This window comes from Podarcis pityusensis (assembly GCF_964106645.2).
Source record: "Podarcis pityusensis genome assembly, chromosome: 2".
NCBI classification, from domain to species: Eukaryota; Metazoa; Chordata; class Lepidosauria; order Squamata; family Lacertidae; genus Podarcis; species Podarcis pityusensis.
In genome coordinates, this window is record NC_138029.1 from 5,939,273 (window position 1) to 5,958,186 (window position 18,914).

At 51.2% G+C, this 18,914-nt stretch overlaps 1 protein-coding gene across 1 annotated transcript in view; it reads left to right on the plus strand.

The window, feature by feature from the left end:
- The window catches only part of MBD6 (methyl-CpG binding domain protein 6), a 28,773-nt gene continuing 9,859 nt past the window's right edge, over positions 1 to 18,914 (plus strand). The window contains exons 1-6 of the mRNA XM_080989754.1: positions 1 to 200; positions 4,985 to 5,134; positions 5,981 to 6,117; positions 6,650 to 6,752; positions 9,872 to 10,037; positions 11,596 to 12,861. Of these exons, the coding sequence (XP_080845880.1) occupies positions 6,005 to 6,117; positions 6,650 to 6,752; positions 9,872 to 10,037; positions 11,596 to 12,861 (1,648 nt within the window). The 5' untranslated portion in view covers positions 1 to 200; positions 4,985 to 5,134; positions 5,981 to 6,004. The remainder of the gene's footprint in view (positions 201 to 4,984; positions 5,135 to 5,980; positions 6,118 to 6,649; positions 6,753 to 9,871; positions 10,038 to 11,595; positions 12,862 to 18,914) is intronic.

Here is an 18,914-nt window from a genome sequence, read left to right on the forward strand (position 1 = left end):
CGGGGGGAGGGCGCGAGCGAGACAGGCGCTGGGGGTGGGTGGGGGCGGAGAGCACCCGCGGTCCCCTGCAGCCTGACCCCCCACCCACCCAGCACCCGCCGCGGCGGGGGCGCCACCCGGAGCCCCGGGAGGGCGGGGACAAGTTGGAGCCTGCGGCGGCGGCGGCGGCAGCAGCTGGGGAAGGGGCATCATGAACCGAGGTAAGTGCCAAGGGGGCCCCGGGCACTCTCGGCAGCAGCCGCGCCGGGTGGCGCACTGGGCACGGGCACGGGGACGCCAGCGCCCGGAGCCGAGCCCCTGGCCCACCCTCGCCCACCCCGCCAGCTCCTCTTGACAGTTCAAACTTCTGCCGGAGTTATGGGAGCTTCGCCTTCGGAGCGGGGAGGTGGGGGCAGAGAAAAGGCGACTGGGCGGCCGCCTCTCGGAGGGCAGCTTTCCCTGCAGCCAAGGGGGAGAAGCCCGGAATGAAATCTGGCGGCGATTCCAGCAGGCACCTTCCCACCCACCCAAAATCCGGATGCACGCACGAACTGCTAAGGTCGGAAAGGGGTTGGCTGCCCTCTGCCTCCCTTGAGGTGGAGGCGGTGTCCAGGCCTCACTCTGCCCAATTCAGCTGCTGCTGCTGCTGCTGCTGCTGTGGTGGAGGAAAGAGTAGGGCCAACACTCTTTGAAGCACCGCCCCTAGTTTTGATTCCCCCCTCCCCACTTTTCAGACACCCAACAGCAGGTGGCAAGTTCTTTTGGATAGGAAGGATGACCAACCACAACTATAATTTCCTACAAAAGGGCTCACACAGCGACAGGAACTGGGTATCTGCACATTTCCCATTCTTGTGTTGATAAATTTCAGGTCTTGTTGAATGGGGGTGTGGTGGTAAGGAAAGAGCTTCTCCTCCAATCCAAATCTGCCCCTACTCATACACACACACGGTCTCTGAGCTGAGTAGAAGTGGGATTTCAGAGGTATTAAGTGCACAAAAAGGGGACTGCTCAGGAGACTGCAGCTTCCTGAATAATTCAGACTGAAATAAGAGGTGAATATGTTTTCTTGTGGTCACTGTGGCAAGTCCGAGGCAGAGTAGGACGTGGGACCCCTCCAAGCCTAGGGTCTCTTTCTCCAAATCACACAACTGCCCTTGGCTGCTCACCAGTTCAAGATGGACTGCTGCCAATATTTTTACAAGTTCTGTCATGTTGCTGTCCTGCTTGTTCTTCATCTAACTGGGAAACTTCTGGGTAGCCAAGGCACGTAAAATGTCCAAATGGGACATTTGGATAGCAGTTGGTTCCTGCAGAAGGGGACTGGCTTGCATGAATCCAGGCAGTGGCAATTAATAGCAAAGGCTTATTGTCTCTAGTTTATGCTTCTTCATTCCTCAAGGTATCTCAGGGCTTTTCAAAATAGGTTTGAAGTGTATGCCACAAAAGAGCTGTGTTTGAGTCTCCTCTGTTTCTGGTCTGTGTCGTGGTTTTGGGCAAATTCTAGATGTGCATTTGTTGAAAATGGTAAAAACAGAATGTCCAACACCTTGCAGAATATAATCAGCCCTGGCCTTGTGTCTCAATAATCAGAGTACCAGCAATACAATACATGAGAGGCCTACCCTTTTCTCCACGTGCCATTGAACTGAAAATACATGCCATTTTAGAAGAGCCAGATCACATAGCTAGACAATGAAACATATCAAACATAATATTCACTTTCCCATTCTCTCGCCACAGGTCAGAATAGGCTTCTGCAATGGGGCCCTTACATGATTTTTATACATTCCACCTCTGGATCCCCAAGGAGCAGAACCAAGAGAGTCTAAGCATTTTCCAGTGCCCTGTCATTTGAGGATCTGGCTGTTTCTTCCCAACAGTTCCTCCCACAGCGAGCTTTCCTGGGTGCAGAATGCAGGTTTCCCTCTATGCTGTACCTAGTCTCAACAGCAGCTACAAATAATGTTGGCATCTGTCCGTCTCGAAAGACAAATCCTGCTTAATTAAAGAAGGAGGGTGTTTTGCTATCATTCCAGTTTCCCCTCTTTCCCTCTTTGGTGTTTTTGAGATAAAAAATCACTCCCTGCTTTCTCAGAAGTTGCAAGGAAATACCATACAACTCTCTGAAAGGGAGAAATGTTTCACCTCTCCTACTGTCTCAACCTTCTAGGATGATTCCTCAGTTGGGCAAGCTAGCATTCTGCCTTCTCCCCTCCACTAGCCTTCCCATAACTAGTTGGCTTGAGGCAGGAGGCTTAATTTTTATAGTGGCTTAACCCCACCCACATCTGGCTCTACCAATGAGTGGCAAGAGATGGAGCCAGTTGTTGGCATGCTACTGCCTCTATTATTAACCCTTTCTGGTATGTTTTTCCTGGATTTCTGAGTTTGACATGTTCAGATGGAGCTGTTCGAGGTGACTATGGTTGTCAGCTTTTAAACTGATCCATGGTTGCTCTGCTCTTTCTTCTGATTTCTACATATCAAGCAGCTTTTAAAGGCACTAAAACAGGCACTGCTGTTGTTGGTTTTCCTGTTGGCAACCCTAATGTTGACTTCTATTTGCCATTAGGGTTTTAAGACTGCTCTGAGGTGGTATTTGACCTGTTGTACAGCCTACTCTCTAATCTAGAGCTGTCTTAATGGGCTTAGATTTCCCAGTTTCAAAATAACAATTTTCCTGACTGTCTGGGGTGTGTAAGAATTGCCTCCAGGGAACCAGTCAGAGAAGCTTTATGAAAGCGGGTGAAGATGGTCTGTAAACTGTACTACAAGTTTGTGGGCTGGTAACCTGCAGGCATTTTGTGGGGTACTATCTGTTTTGAACTGACTTGTAAGGCTGCTGTCCTCTTACGCTCTCTGACCTTTTGTACCTGAACACCAGCTGTATGACATCTGCACATCTCTGCAGAAAAACTTGTCCCGTTGCGGACTTTAGCACTGATTCAGGTAGCCACTCTTTTCCTTTACTGAGAGTTGAAGATCAACAGCTGAAGCTTCTTGGTGTGAGGCTGCAGTATGGGCTAAAGCTTCACCTGAAGGAGCGTCTCCACCCCCATCGTTCTGCCCGGACACTGAGGTCCAGCTCCGAGGGCCTTCTGGCGGTTCCCGCGCTGCGAGAAGCCAAGTTTCAGGGAACCAAGCAGAAGGCCTTCTCGGTAGTGGCACCCGCCCTGTGGAACTCCCTCCCACCAGATGTCAAAGAGAAAAACAACTACCAGACTTTTAGAAGACATCTGAAGGCAGCCCTGTTTAGGGAAGCTTTTAATGTTTGATGGACTATTGTATTTTAATATTTTGTTGGAAGCCGCCCAGGGTGGCTGGGGAAGCCCAGCCAGATGGGCGGGGTATAAATAATAGATTATTATTATTATTATTATTATTATTATTATTATTCACCTGGTAATTTACTGCTACATTGCAGAATATCCTGCAGCACAGCAAGGATAAAAACATCGGATCAGCTCTGTTGGTATTCAGAGGCAATCTGCCTCCGATGGTGGAGCAGGAACCTAGCTAGCATGGCTAATAGCTGGTGATAGTATCTTCCATGATTTTGTTTGCTCCTCTTTCAAAAGCCCTCCAATTTGATGGCCATCACAACACCTTTTCAGTCCCACAAGGTGGGACTAAGTCTATAGCTTAACTTTGTGCATAATTTGACTGAGCATGGGGAACCTCCTGCCTGGAGACCAAATAAGACACTCCTGGTCCCCAGGACTCTCCCAAGCCATGCCCCTCACCAGTGTGGCTCCATGCCCTCCTTGAGTACTTTCGCCAGGCTGGAAGGTATCTTAGCTGCGGATGGAATGCTTGCCTGGATGGAAGATGGAGAGATGCCTCTATGTGGATGTGCTACAGCAGGGATGGGGAACCTGGCGCCCTCAGGATGATGCTGTACCCCAACCATTGTATGTATCCGTGACCATTGGCCATGTTGGGTGGGGCTGATGGGAGTTGAAGTCCAGCAACATCTGGAGAGCCACAGCATCCCTATCCCTGGTGCATAGAAAACTTTGGGGTTTGTCTGGAATGTAGTTTGCTACACAAAAGTAAGAATTGCGTTGATTGCTCTGCCCATATTTGCTTCTGGCTCCACTCACTTTTTGCCTCTGCCCCCACCTGCCACTGACAAGCAGCCCCTGGAAGGTTGCTCATGAAGGAATATGGCTCACCAATGTAGTAAAGGTAGTCTTCCAGATCAGTAGGCACGACTCCTGCCTTTTAGTTACCCCCTCTCTGGAAATGTTGACCTGGTGCTGTAGAATAAGGTGGGCGAAGCTCTGAGGTGGCAGGTGACATTTATGAGTGCTCCCCTCCATAAACAGCTCCCCGCAAGCAGAAAGCTAGCACGGCAGCTGGGCTAAATGTGCCAACTTTTAACTTGCAAAGACATGTTTATATTGGGGGACGTTATGATCTCATTCTGTTGAATGTGTAGACCAAGGCTTTTGCCTGGGGGGGGGGGAGGGATGGATGTCAGGTGGACAAAGATGGATCTCCACATGGGTTCTCCAGGGTTTTACATGGCTTCGCTTCCCTTTATACCCTTTCAACCAGTCTCTTGTACTTGCAGTCAGAGTGGGAAGAGGGTGTCCGCATTCTCCCATTCTTTACAAGGTAGGTGAAGCTGAAATCCTAATCCACCGTAGCAACTGGGATTTCAAAACCAGGGGTGGGTGGGCTGCTGTTGTCTTAACTCCAGGATGATTAGCAGTGAGTTGACCAGGATGTGATCGGGTGCGATGTTTTACAGGTGAAGTCTTTGCTTGACTACCCTCTGCAGCACAAAATAATTAAGTGTGCCTCATCTCTGAGCTTAATGAGGGGTTTTGCAGACCTGACAAAGGCCCTGGTGAAATAGGCAGGTCTTGAGCATTGTCTTTGTCTTTAGCAAATACCTTTGGCCCACACGGTCCCTGTCGTGGGGAAGGCTGTGGGGAATCTCCTCTCTCTCTCCCCCCCTTAGTGATGGCATAACAATGTCTTCCTTCCATTCCAGGTGTAGGCTAGCGTGGCCGCAGAGTGGGTGTGAGCTCGCTGCACTGGACGCCACCCGGACCCCAGAAGAGAGACTGCTGGGCTATGAGTGCCTGAAGGGATCGTGCCCACTCTTAACGCCGCCTGCCGTGAGGTTTGCAGCCATGAGCAGGTAGGAGCCATCGGCAGAGCAGATCTGGGATTAAAGGATCAGCCAGCTGTTTGCCGTTTCACGGCTCCCTCCTGGTGGAGTTTAGTAGGTCAGAGCTGCCCAGGGAGTGTTGGGAGGGGGCAGAGGAAACAGACAGACAGTGGGGGCTTGGGGAATGCAGCGCCTGACTCCCCGATTCACCTCAGACACCCTGCTATCACCTCCTTTCCTCATTCTAAAGGCTGATCTGTGTTGAAAAGAATCATGTAGCAGAGTCCCTGTGGGACTGTATCACTTCAGATGGCAAGTGGTAGTAGGGGAAGTCGAGGGTTTCTTAATGCTCCCCTATGCTTAAAAATGAAGCAAAAAATGCTCTCCAAACCCTCTGTACAGTGATTCCTCCACATGCAAACTGTAGTGGTACAGCCCTGCAAGCACTCCGCTGTGTGATTCTGCTGATGGCGTAACTTGGTTCTTTTCTAGAGCTTTTCAAGCTACCAAAGAATCAGTGTCTGTTTTTGTTTTTCCAAAATGTCCACCAGGGAAGTAGAGGTGTGTGTGTATGTCGGGGTGCTTGGAGGTGATTACACAAAACCTATGCCACATTTTCTGGGGTGGCTGACAGCTAAAGTCCCTAGATCAAAGTAAGCTCCATTCTATCAGGTCTTGCCATTTGTGGCCTGTGCAACTAGGCTGCACCCTTCCCAGCTTAGGGTTGGCCTGAGAAGTTTGCAACTGGGTTACATGCCCTCCCTCCCTCCCTCCCTCCCTCCCTCCCTCCCTCCCTCCCTCCCTCCTTCCTTCCCCACCCCTCTCCAGGCAAGGTGGTTGTGCCTGTCATCTTGGTGACCCTCTGGGTTTTTTCAGGTGCCCAAGTGCTGAGGGAGCACAATGAATGGCGGCGATGATTGCTCTGTTGTGGATCGAGGTGGGCGCCTGGCAGTCACACCTGTGCCCGTGGGCTGGCAGCGCATGGTGGAAGAGGGTGGAGTGCGCTATATCAGGTAAGCCTGGCATTATATCTGGTGATGGGGCAGATGGGGCTCATCCACCTGGGAAGGCAGCCCATCTAGGAGAAGGGAAACTCTGATCCTAAACCTGCATGGCCTTGTGGGATATCTTCAGGAGACGAAGAGGCTAAGGAGTAAACCCTACACAAATCCAAAGTCAAGTCCCTAAGACAGTTGGATAGCACTTTGTACGCCTCTTTCCTGCAACTCCTGCAGCCAAGCTGGTGTCAAATGTATTGTTCTGCTTTCCTTTGGACCACATCAGTGAGGCCAAGAGGGGGGTCTTGTTGTCTGGGCAGCCCAGGAGCCCCATACACAGCGTCCAGACTTGCACCCTTTGGTGCTGCTAACGCAACACTTTGACTTCACCCTCGGAGGTGCACTCCATTGTCTCTGGAGACAGATGGATGCCGATGGTGAGCTTCTTGTTTGTCCCCCTGGTGTACTAGTCCCCTGACACTTCTTTCTTTCTTTCTTTCTTTCTTTCTTTCTTTCTTTCTTTCTTTCTTCTCCCCTCCCCCCATAGTCCCAGCGGCACCAGCCTGGCTTCGTTGGAGCAGACTCGTGCATACCTGCTGGCGGACGGCACGTGCAAGTGTGGCCTGGAGTGTCCCCTCAACATGCATAAGGTACAGAACTTGGGAGAGAGAACCAAAACTGTGCTTGCCGCCAGCAGTAGACTCTGGCCTGGAGGTTTTCAACCTTTGCCCAAGTAGTGAGAATAACAAAAGGAGAACAAAGGTTGACGGTAGGAATTTTGGAGGATGTGTTACACCAGGCTTCCTCAACCTCGGCCCTCCAGATGTTTTGAGACTGCAATTCCCATCATCCCTGACCACTGGTCCTGCTAGCTAGGGATCATGGGAGTTGTAGGCCAAAAGCACCTGGGGGGCCGAGGTTGAGGAAGCCTGTGTTACACTGAGTCAGCCCATGGACCCAATCTAGCTCAGTGTCCTCTGCACCGATTGGCAGGGGCTCTCCAGAGCTTTCTGAGAAGGGAACATTGCCAACTTGACCTGGAGATGACAAGGCTTGAACCTCGGACCTTTTGCATGCAAAGCACCTGTTGCACCACTGAGCCATGGCCCTTCTTCCGCTAGTGGCCAGGCCTTGTTCCAGAAAACGGGAGAGTTGGTCATTTGCTGGGAACCCTAGACTTGCAAAGGGCCACCAGCCCAGCACTACCACCATTACTGTTCTTGCTTTCTGCAGAGTGCCCATTCGGGCCAGAGACGTGGGCTGGGGAGGCACCTCTTTGTGGCAGCTCATTCCACAGCTTTGTAACTTAGCCCCGGAAACTGGATACAGAAAACCAGCTCATCTAGTGCAACATCCTCACAGTGGCCAACCATAAGCCTGTGAGAAGCTCACTAGCAGGACCTGAGTGCAACAGCCCTCTTCCCACTTGCTATTCCCAGCATCCTGCCTCTGACAGTGGAGGTAGATTACAGGAAATTAAATATGGGGAGTGTTGTGTGGATGCTGCAATTTTGCACAAGTGCTGGAAAGAATTGCTGGATGTGGCATTCACTTTCCTAAAGGTTTCCCGCCTTTTTAAAGGAAGTTTCTAGCCTTTGGTGTTGCAAAGGCACATTTAAACGTATGGGAGCAAAGCCTGGTTGAGTCACAGAAACCGGGAGAAGGGGGGCTGTGGGATAAGATTTCTAGTGGTCTAAGGACGGGGCTCCGGCATCCTACGATTCCTTGCTGCTCCCTATGGGAAGACTAAATGAGGCAAAACGAGAAAAAAGGCAAATTGGCTTAATCTGCACAATATCTCAAGGCTGCAGGATACAGCTTGCAGAGAGTACATACAAGAGAGAGTTTTCTGCTGTAGAGGTGGATGCTGCCCTGTTTGGCTTGGGCATTCCAGCTCTGTGATCCTCAGGCTAGAAAAAGGTCTGACCCTCTACAGTTCTGCCAAATTCTGCCCTTTAATTTGAAGAGCAGCATGCTAGATCCGTGAGCGGGGACATGTTCACCACACTAAGCACCAGTAGCTATTTTGGAAAGGAACAGAAAGTGTGTGTGTGGCTTGGTTGGGGTCAGATCTTGTCATTCAGCAGCAGCAGAAGCTGGCAGTGCATCCAGGGCTCCCTTCTGCCAACAGCACATTCCTAGCTCTTCACAGTGCAGGGGCTTTCCAGCTCTCCACCTCAGGGAAACCTGTTCCGAGTCGGCTGTCATTTGCCAAAGAACCTCTGCATGTTGCAGAAGATTCTGGGGGGAAATAGGGATGCTCCAGGGTGCTTCACACAGAGTCCCAAGTCAGGCCTTTTGCTGACATTCACTCTGCTAGGACACACCTGGCACACATGCTGCTGCTGTTCATTTCAAGGGAAGTTGCCTTTGCAGGAAGGGAAAGGGCCGTAGCTCAGCAGGTAGAGCACCTGCCTTTCAGGCAGAAGGCCCCAAGTTCAGTCCCTGGCATCCTCAGGGCTGAACCGAGAGACTTCTGTTCAACAACCTGGAGAACCACAGCCAGCGTAGTAATACTGAGCTAGACGACCCGATAGTCCATTGTTTCTTCTCCTTTGTGGCTGGACAGAGCCACCTGCTGCATAGGGGACAGTTGTAACCAGAGCTGTTTGTATTCCCCTTGTGAGCAACCACACCACACACATGTAGAAATCAGACTGCCTTTGGCACCCTAAGAATCTCAGCTTTCGTTTTTTTAAAGAACAAGGTACTAGTCCTTTTTGATGCAAAGACACGTTTGAAAACATGTGAACGGTGTTTGGAGAAAGAAGGCAGAGGGGAGATGACTAAGAGGTCAGAGGGTTGTGAGGAGGGCCATTGCTTAAGTGTTCTCCGAGGCTCTTTGCTTGTCCCCCTGTCCCAGGGCTAACAGACAGAATTAATTGTGCAAACTGTATGCAGATTGATTTGATTTGCACAGTTTATTCAGGTTTCAGGATTCAGTCTCCGCTGGTGCAGAATTTAGGTTGGAGCTTTGTGGGCGTCTGTTTTTCTCTGAAGGTCAGCTGCTTTCCACCCATTGGGATGACCCTCCATTCTAGTTTCTTGCTTTAAGGATGACTGTATGTGGAGAAGAATTAGTGAAAGAATCAGCGCAAGTTTGCATTATGGGGTCATTAAGGTAACAGTCATCATTAGTGTGCTGCGTTGGACTGGAGAAAGCAGGATTCAGATCCCTGCTCAACCACAAAGCTCACTGGGTATCCTCGGGTCATTCAAAATTTCAGCCTAACTCCCCACCCCCAGGTTGTAGTGCAGAGGGCAGAACCATATATGCTCCTCTGTGAGTTCCTTGGAGGAAGGGTGGGTTTAAAACAGGGTTGGGGCACCTTTGGCTCTCCAGGCACCGATTGACCACAATCCCCATCATTCCTGACAACTAGGCCATGCTGGGCCTCTTAAGGTGGGTTCCAGCACCTCTCAGGTGGGCACTATTGCCATTCTAAAAGAACGAGGGAGGCGTTTATGGTGAGTTCTGGCACCTCTTTTTCTAGAAAAATAGCACTGACAACAACCCTGTGAGGTAGGTCAGGCAGAGAGGCAGTGACTGGCCCAGGGTCACTCAGTGAGCTTCCTGGCTGAGGGGATTTGAACCCTGGTCTCCCAGGTTTTAGTCCAGTACTCTAACCACTGCACCACATTGACTCTAACTTGGACCACAAGAAATGGCCTGACTCCCACTGCAGTCTCTTTTTATCACCTCGTTCCCCTGGACTGGTCAGGTGCCCTCCTGTTTTTAAGTATTTTCTTCCCACCCCGTCTTGGTTAGGTTTTCAACTTCGACCCAGCAGCAATGGTGACAGGGAGTGAAGGAAGCAAGGGCGACGAGGACATGACCAAGCTGTGCAACCACCGGCGGAAAATTGTGGCTATGGCCACGCTGTACCGCAGCATGGAGAGCCATGGACCCCTGAGCCTGCCACACCTGGGGCCAGGTAACTGTGTTCTCCCACACGGGGCCATATTCCTTCACTGTTCTTTTTGGTAGCACTGTAAGCCTGGCCAGTGCTAGGGACTGGGAATTGGCTTAGCCAGCCAGCCTATTCAACCCCTGTGTGAGTCATTTGCTCTGGGCTTTTTCCATTTGCATTCCATTCCTGCCAACCTAGCAGTTCGAAAGCACGTCAAAGTGCAAGTAGATAAATAGGTACCGCTCCGGCGGGAAGGTAAACGGCGTTTCCGTGTGCTGCTCTGGTTCGCCAGAAGCGGCTTAGTCATGCTGGCCACATGACCCGGAAGCTGTACGCCGGCTCCCTTGGCCAATAAAGCGAGATGAGCGCCGTAACCCCAGAGTCAGCCACGACTGGACCTAATGGTCAGGGGTCCCTTTACCTTTACTTTTTCCATTTAGGAGACCTGCTTAAATGGGTGCTCACACATCAAATTCAACCTGTGTACACAAATATTTAATCTGTACGCTCATAAAGTTGTTTGCTTGTAATATTCTGTGAGTGTGCAGTTTGTATACCTGTGTCCACAGCAGTTGAGCTGTACAAATCAGCAAGTGTACACTCTTTTCACACAAGCACTTGCACATGTGTCCAAACACCCTGTACAAATATTCAGTGTAATGTGTGAACGACCCTATAGAGACACAAGGGGAATGGCCCTCTAATTATTTATGTTTATTGTTGTTCGATAATTGAGATTATGTAAAGTAAAAGAAGGGACATGGGTGGCGCTGTGGTCTAAACCACTGAGCCTAGGGCTTACCGATCAGAAGGTTGGCGGTTCGAATCCCCACGACGGGGTGAGCTCCCGTTGCTCGGTCCCAGCTCCTGCCCGCCTAGCAGTTCGAAAGCACGTCAAAGTGCAAGTAGATAAATAGGTACCGCTCCAGCGGGAAGGTAAACGGCGTTTCCGTGCGCTGCTCTCGTTCACCAGAAGCGGCTTAGTCATGCTGGCCACATGACCCAGAAGCTGTCTGTGGACAAACGCCGGCTCCCTCAGCCTGGAAAACAGGATGAGCACCCAGAGTTGTCCGCGACTGGACCTAACGGTCAGGGGTCCCCTTACCTTTACCTTTAAAGTAAAAGAAACATGTAAAGAAAAACAAGTAACACTGTGGATACTCCTAAAGTGGGATATAACTTTTATCCTTTCACACTACAAGTAATATGAAGTCACATGTACCTCAACAGTGAGAAAAATAGTGCTTCAGACAGCACAGATTTGGGCAGTGCCAATATAACTGCTGAACAACGTCCCCAAGGAAGAATTCGGAACGTCTCAAATGTATTTGACATCAGCTTTATCTTAAACATTAATATTTTTTTTGGCATCTGGTGACTTTTGTCTTCTGTATCTGCTCCACATCATCCAGTACCACCAGAGTCATCGCTTGCATTGCCATCATCATTAGTTAATGCAAAGATAGTGGTTTAGAAAGTATATATTTTAAAAAACCCTGAAATATTAACTTTGCTTAGGCCCGTGCAGTTTGCTTTTGCAGTGATTTCCTTTTGCATCTGTTGCTTTTTTATCTGTTTCCAGGGCCCAGCTTGACCCAGCTGCCTCACCCAACCACACCAGGGCCCAGCAGTCGCCCACAGCAGATGCTCCCCAGCAAAGCCTCCACCACCCTGGCGAAGGGCCCTGAACTCTACCAGCAGTGCCCCTCGGATCGCTATGGCAACACCTGGTCCAGCCCGAGCTCCACTTTCCCCCGCCACCACAACACTCTCTTTGGGGATGTCTTCCCAGGCCGCCTGCCTGCCACCACCAATGGCAACACCCGGCCGTCCTTCCCAACCGAACTGAGTGCTGTGGGGGGGCCTTTCCTGCCCAGCAAGGCCCTCCCAGACACGCTGTCCCGGCCCTACCCCCCTTCCAGCTGCCTCCTCTTCCCCCCGCCAGATGAGGCGGCGTCCAGCCAGGAGGGCGGCCCCTGGAGCAGCCGGCCGGTGCCTCTGGGGTCTCAGACCAGCACCACAGGCTCACCCGCCCCCACCACCCTCTCCTCCATTTCATCGCCGGCAGGCAGCGCCGAGCCGTCCCCGCAGCGCTCTCGGCACTCCTCGGCTTCCTCGGAGCAGGGCCTCTCTGGACACCGCCCGGCTGCCAGGCCCCCCGGCTTGGACGCAGCGGCCCCAGCCAATGCCTTAACCAACCAAAGCAGCAATAACCTGCCCTCAGTGCCCTTAGGAGTTGCCCCGGAAGGCAAAGGACCGCCCAGCCTGCTGCTGCTCCACCCTCCGGGCCCAGGCTCCTTCCCAGCCAGCAGCTTGTTGAGTGCAGCCGCCAAGGCCCAGCTGGCCAGCAGGGGGCGTCCCGACGAGCTGGCTGCCAGCACTTTACCCAGCCGCTTGCTACTGTCCATGGTGGGCGGGCGAGCACCCAGGCGGCAGCGCCGCTCTCCCACCGTCCTGCGCCTGCTCAAGGACTCCCACTCGGCGGGGCAGGCGGGGGGGCTCGCCCATCCGGAGGAGACGCCGACCCGTCACCCCCGGCCTCGGGACCAGCTGCCGGCAGGGGAGGCCAAGAATGGACCCCCCAGCTCCGGGGCTCCGGCTCAGCCGCTCTCGTCCCTGCTCAGCCTGCTCGCTCCCCCCGTGAGCTCACTGGCCGCCCCAGGCCTCCCGCCGGTGCCCCCGACCCCCGCTGGCGACAGCCCCAGCCCTTTGCCCTCCTTCCAGGACTTCAACAGCCAGCTCCTCAGCCTCTTTGGCCAGCTGGCCTCGGCGTCTTCTGAACAGATCTCAGGGAGCCCCCCACAGCCAAAACCGCCTGCCTCCCCACTCGGATCACACGGCACCCCAGGTAGGTCCGTGCGTCTGTAGGTGGGTGGTGCCCTTCACAGAGGCAAACTCCTTCCCCGCCACCCCACCTCTGAGGGCTGGAAAGACTGGGGGGGAACTCATCCCTGGAGGCAGGGAGGTGTCTGCTATATGTCTCCTTCCCAAGGATGGGGAAACCTGTGGCCCTCCAGATGTTGTGGAACTACAACTCCCATCAGCCCCAGTCAGCATGGCCAGTAGGATGGGAATTGTAGTTCAGCGCGTTCTGGCTGAAGCCCAGGCTTAGCTCACTTGCCTTGAGCTATGTTACTCGGCCACAGCCTTTCCACCCTCAGCAGCTGTTGTAGCTGCACTGGGATTACAGCCTCGCTGTGTGTGAACAGCAAGCGAGAATGTTCCCCTTGGTCAAGCCTTGCCTCAGTCAACATCTAGTAACTAGTATCATGCTAGCTTTTATTTCTCAGGGCCAAACCAGGCTTGGCGGTTTTTTTGTTCTAATTTTAATGGGGTTGCAGGTGGTTCTGCGTCTGATCAGAGCAGCGGTGGTGCAGAAAGGTGCTTAACCTTTTCTCTCAGACAGTTTTCCTGATCAAAATCAGCCCCTCATTTCACCAGCTGTTTTGCATTGTGTATATACTGGATTTCTGTTTTCCACAGCAAGAAAAGCAGCACAGGTCGCACTTGGATCAGGAAAATGGCCTGTAGGTTAAACTCCCTTCCACTAATCCAGCTAGATTTGGGGTAAAAACCAAACCTGTGTGGGGACACACCACATGCTTCTGTCCACATAGTTACTGTGGCCCTGAGCTTTTATACATGGGGGGTTCAAAAAATCCAGGTGCGCAGTAGCTGGGTCTGGTGACTGGGTTGCGTCAAAGCACACAAGGCTGTTTGCTTCTAGCCGGTGCCTAGAAAATTTTGCTACCTCTTTACTTAGGGCGGGGCCATAATTCAGGGATAGAGGACATAGTTTGCATGCAGAATGCCCCAGGTTAACTCCCTGGCAGATATCAGGGGGTGTTGAAGACCTCTCTGCCTGAGACCCTGGAGAGCAATCGCTAGCCAGGAGCGACAACGTGGGCTGTATGGACACATAATCTGGACTGGTATTCTTTTATCTCTTTATTTAATCTTTACCTGACTCTTCAGCTGAAAAAGCTCAAAGAGCAGTTTATGTACAGTCAATGAAAACAAGGCAGTCCCTTCCTGCAGGCTTACAACCTAAAATAAGGAAAAAAGGAATGGGTAGGGAAGAGCAAGGGGCAGGGAAGCAAAGCCAGCCCTCAGTTTTTAAATAGGAGAGTTCATAATTGAGATGGGGAGCAGAACTACTAATGTGCATCTTATCTCTGTGCAGTAGGCTAATTTCTCCACACACACCTGTTTCCTCCACCCAGATACGCCAGAGGCATTATCAGAGTTCCTTGGCAGATTCTAGTCAGGGGAAAACAGTCAAAGAGGGTTCCAAGCAGGGTTAGGGAGAGGGTGGCCTGGGGAGGGAAGAGGTGGCTGGGGTAGTTGTGCGCTTCCAAGCGCCAGATAGAGAGACCAGGAGGACTGCATTCAAGCCTGGTCCGGATTCCCCACACCTGCTTTAAATGACCAGCTGGGATGGAAGGTGTTCAGGTCCCTCAGCAGAACCAGTGTCATGGTCCTGCTTACCACCTCCCTAAGGCAGCTGGAAGTATTGCTTGCATAATGAATGCATAGTCTTTTGAGTGCAAAAGAAAAACTAAGCAAGCAGGGTGGTTTCAGACACTGTGGATAAAGAAGCGGGGAGACGTGTGAGTGCCTCTCTCCCTGCTAGAGAGGTAGGAAGGTTGTCTTCCACTGACGTCGGCAGAAGTCTTGCAAGCACTGTCGGTCTGGTCCGACACAGACCCACATTTTCTCCCCTTCAGCCCTGGCTGCTTGGCACTGCCCATTCCTTTCTATCCTTGGCCTTTTAAAGAGCATGTCCCAAACAGCAAGACACATCGTGGTTTTACACAATGATTTTTCTGAGCTTCACTTTGACCCCATTGCCCTTCTTCACAGAAATAGCTTATAGAATTGTACAGTTGGAAGGGATCTCAGTGGTCATCTAGTCCAACCCCCTGCAATGCAGGAATAAATATGAGCTATGAAGTAATAATGAAAAGATGGCAAAAGGAACCCATGGACTTTCCCTCAGCACCAAAACTCTCGCAGATTTAGAATTCAGAATTAGAATCACAATTCCCCCCCCCCCCACGCCTCCATTGCCCTTCTTGTCTTCTCCTCTCTTGAATTTTAGACCAAGATCACTGGGGCAGGGACCAGTTCTCTTACACTCTGTGAAGCAACATGCACATTGGTGCTACTATTTACATAATCATAAAGGATCAGGGGTGTCTTTCATGGCAGAAAACAGGGCTCCCATGTAGGCCCGAGCCCCTGTACTTATCTCTGCTAAAAGAAAAAAGTTAGTACTCTTTCCAATCAATATTCTGGAAACATTGTCCAGAAATGGTGGATTCCCTTGCTTGCAAACTGTTCCTATACCTTACATTAGGGAGGTTTTTGGGAGGGGCAGGGGCCACAGCCCCCCAGGTGACTCCCATCATTCCTGATCGCTGGCTGGACTGATGGGAGTCCTTAACATCCAAAGGGTCACATATTCCCCTTTTCTGTACTTGTACTTTCTGCCTACCTCCTTTCACCAGTGCTGCTAGGAACAGGGGAAGCTGCCTTATACTAAAGCAGATCACCGGTCCCTCTAGCTAAGTGCTGTCTGCATGCGGACTGCCAGTGTCCTGCCAGGGTTTCAGACTGGGAACATTCTGGGCCTCCCAAGAGATGTCAGGACCTTCTGCATGCAAAGCAGATGCTCTACCAGTCAGCCAGGATGCTTCCGTTTTGCACCTGGAGCTCATTCCTCCAGCCCAAACTGCATGTTTACATCAACCATCCATGCAAATTCTGCCACACTGCTCTAACTAGCAGGTGGGTTTCCCCCAGTCTGGACTACAGAGTTGGGGAACTCTAACCCTTCCCTGCACAGGGAGAATCCCTCCCGAGGCACTTAGTAGCTTTGCAAGGAAGGGGGGATTTTTTCAGCAGGATCACCCTGGGGGAGACATCGTTTAACCTCTTGCCTTCCAAACCACATTCTGATAGAGGTTCCTTTGTGTCTGCTATTTAGCATCAAGAAGAAGAAGAAAGGTTCATGGCAGGGGAGGGCAAATGGGGTGGTGCTGCCCCACCCACCTCACTCTGCCCTCAGCCAGGCCCCACTGGCCTATCCAGTTTAGGGCGTGGCACTGCCTGCTAGACTCCTCCATCTCAGTCTTGCTCTTGCAGGGAGGATGAAGACACACTAGCATTAGCTATCCTTGCCTGTCATCGGCTCTACCTGCTGCTGGGCTGCCTTGCTTCCAACCCAGCAGCCCCAGTGGGCATCACCACTGACTCCCAGAACTTGGCAGCAAAGCATGTTAGCATCAGGGGTCCCTCCTATCATGGCAAAAAAAGCCACATAGGTGGATGCTCCCAAGAAAGCACAGCAATGTGCAGAAGGTGGTTTGCACACCTTGGATGCTAGCAGTGGGCAATCTTTTCTTTCCTTCTCCGTAGCCGTCAGCAGCGCTTCCATAAAGGCAGAGCCCTTCTGGCTCACAGAACAGTTTTGCTTGTCCAACCAAGGAACTGGCTATTGCTGCCTCCGCACAGCTGTGCAGCAGACGTTGTATTAAGAGGAGCTTCAGTAAGAGTAACCAGGTGCAAAGTAGGGGAGAGAGCCCCTGCATGTCTAATAGCTGTGCAGAAGACGGAATTTAGTGAGGACAGCATTTTTCATTGCGGCAGCTCTTAGGGTCTGGATACAGCACTTTCCCAGCCCTGTCTTCAGATGGCAGGGACTGAGCCTGGGGCTTTCTACATGTGGAATATGTTCTTTGCCATTGTGCTGTGGCCCCTCCCATGACACAAAGTACACTGCCCCTCCTCTCTTCCACTGCACCGACTTCATCTTCATCCTATACCTGGCGTAGAAGCCAGCCAGAAACAAAGCCTTGTATTTTTCTGCAGCTGAGCTATGATGGAGGCTGAGAATTATTTGATGTTCATCATCTTGTAGGTGGAGCATGGTGCAAGTGCTAGCAAAAGAGCCAGGGAGAGTCTAGTGGCGTTAGCTAACCAGGAAAGTAACAGCCTCACCTGCTCCTTTACTTTGCTCTTTAAAAAAGATGAACATCAAATAATTCTCAGCATCCAGCTGCAGAAAAATTTCTGAGTTGTAGAAATTCTTTGTTGCACTTTTTATCCCACCCTTTCTCAAAGGAGCTCAGAATGAAGTACATGGTGGCCTTGCCATGCCGTGTCATCTTCCCGATAACCCTGTGAGGCAGTTTAGGCTGAGAGATGCTGACCAGCTCAGAGCAAAGCTCAGCACACTATTTATTTTGTTCAAAATATTTATATGAATCACCTATACTCAAAGATTTCTAAGTGATTTACAGTAGAATAAAATACAGAATGATATTCATCGTAAATAAATCAGTAGCGTATCAAAAGGTGACTATGTAAAATTAACCTACCAGAAATTCTTGAAATGAAAATGTTTTCATGTCATGCTGAAATCTGTCCAATGTTGGTGCTTGCCTCCCTCACTTCCACAGGGAGGGTGCTCTCAATAATAATAATAATAATAATAATAATAATAATTTATTATTTATACCCCGCCCATCTGGCTGGGCTTCCCCAGCCACTCTGGGCGGCTTCCAATTTTTTTTTTAAATACTATAATACATCAAACATTAAAAGCTTCCCTAAACAGGGTTGCCTTCAGATGTCTTCTAAAAGTCTGGCAGTTGTTGTTCTCTTTGACATCTGGTGGGAGGGCGTTCCACAGGGAAGGCGCCACTACCGAGAAGGCCCTCTGCCTGGTTCCCTGTAACTTGGCTTCTCGCAGTGAGGGAACCGCCAGAAGGCCCTCGGTGCTGGACCTCAGTGTCTGGGTAGAACAATGGGGGTGGAGACGCTCCTTCAGATATACTGGACCAAGGCCGTTTAGGGCTTTAAAGGTCAGCACCAACACTTTGAATTGTGCTCGGAAACGTACTGGGAGCCAATGTAGGTCTTTCAAGACCGGTGTTATGTGGTCTCTGCGGCCGCTCCCAGTCACCAGTCTAGCTGCCACATTCTGGATTAGTTGTAGTTTCCGGGTCACCTTCAAAGGTAGCCCCACATAGAGTGCATTGCAGTAATCCAAGCGGGAGATAACCAGAGCATGCACCATTCTGGTGAGGCAGTCTGCGGGCAGGTAGGGTCTCAGCCTGCGTACCAGATGGAGCTGGTAAATAGCTGCCCTGGACACAGATTTGACCTGTGCCTCCATGGGTAGCTGCGAGTCCAAAATGACTCCCAGGCTGCGCACCTGGTCCTTCAGGGGCACAGTTACTCCATTCAGTACCAGGGAATCCTCCACACCTGCCCGCCTCCTGTCCCCCAAAAACAGTACTTCTGTCTTGTCAGGATTCAACCTCAATCTATTGCAGGGGCTGCTGCCCTAAATGCTGTTATGAGTATAGAGGGTTTTGATTTCTAAGTTCAACTCCTGGCTGTGATGTAGCTAGCCTATCCACCCTACCATGAGTAGGAAATGGAGTCCTCCAAATGTTGCTGGACTATAACTCCCATCATTCCTGACCATTAATCATTCTGACTGGGGCTGATGGGAATTGGAGTCCAAGAACATCCGGAAGACCACTAATTCCCCATTCCTGCTCTATACCACGGGGACTCCAATTAGCAGGGGGACTTTTCTGAGCTGGGAGATGAACCTTGCCGCTTGCTGGTGTATACAGATCAGACTGCTGTTAAGGGGCAAGTTTAAAGGCTGGCTACCCTAATGGGGAGCCGAACAGAACTGAGTGGCTGGATGGTGGTGTCTCAGGAGGTGCTCTACAGTGTCACAGAAGACTTCATAGCCAGACTGTCTATCTGATGCCTCAGAAGCAGGATTATTATAATTCCATGGGTTGGTGGGGAAGACACAGGTCTCTTGAGCCTGAAATAATTGCATGGCAAAAAATGTAGAGGTGCAGGCAGCGCCAT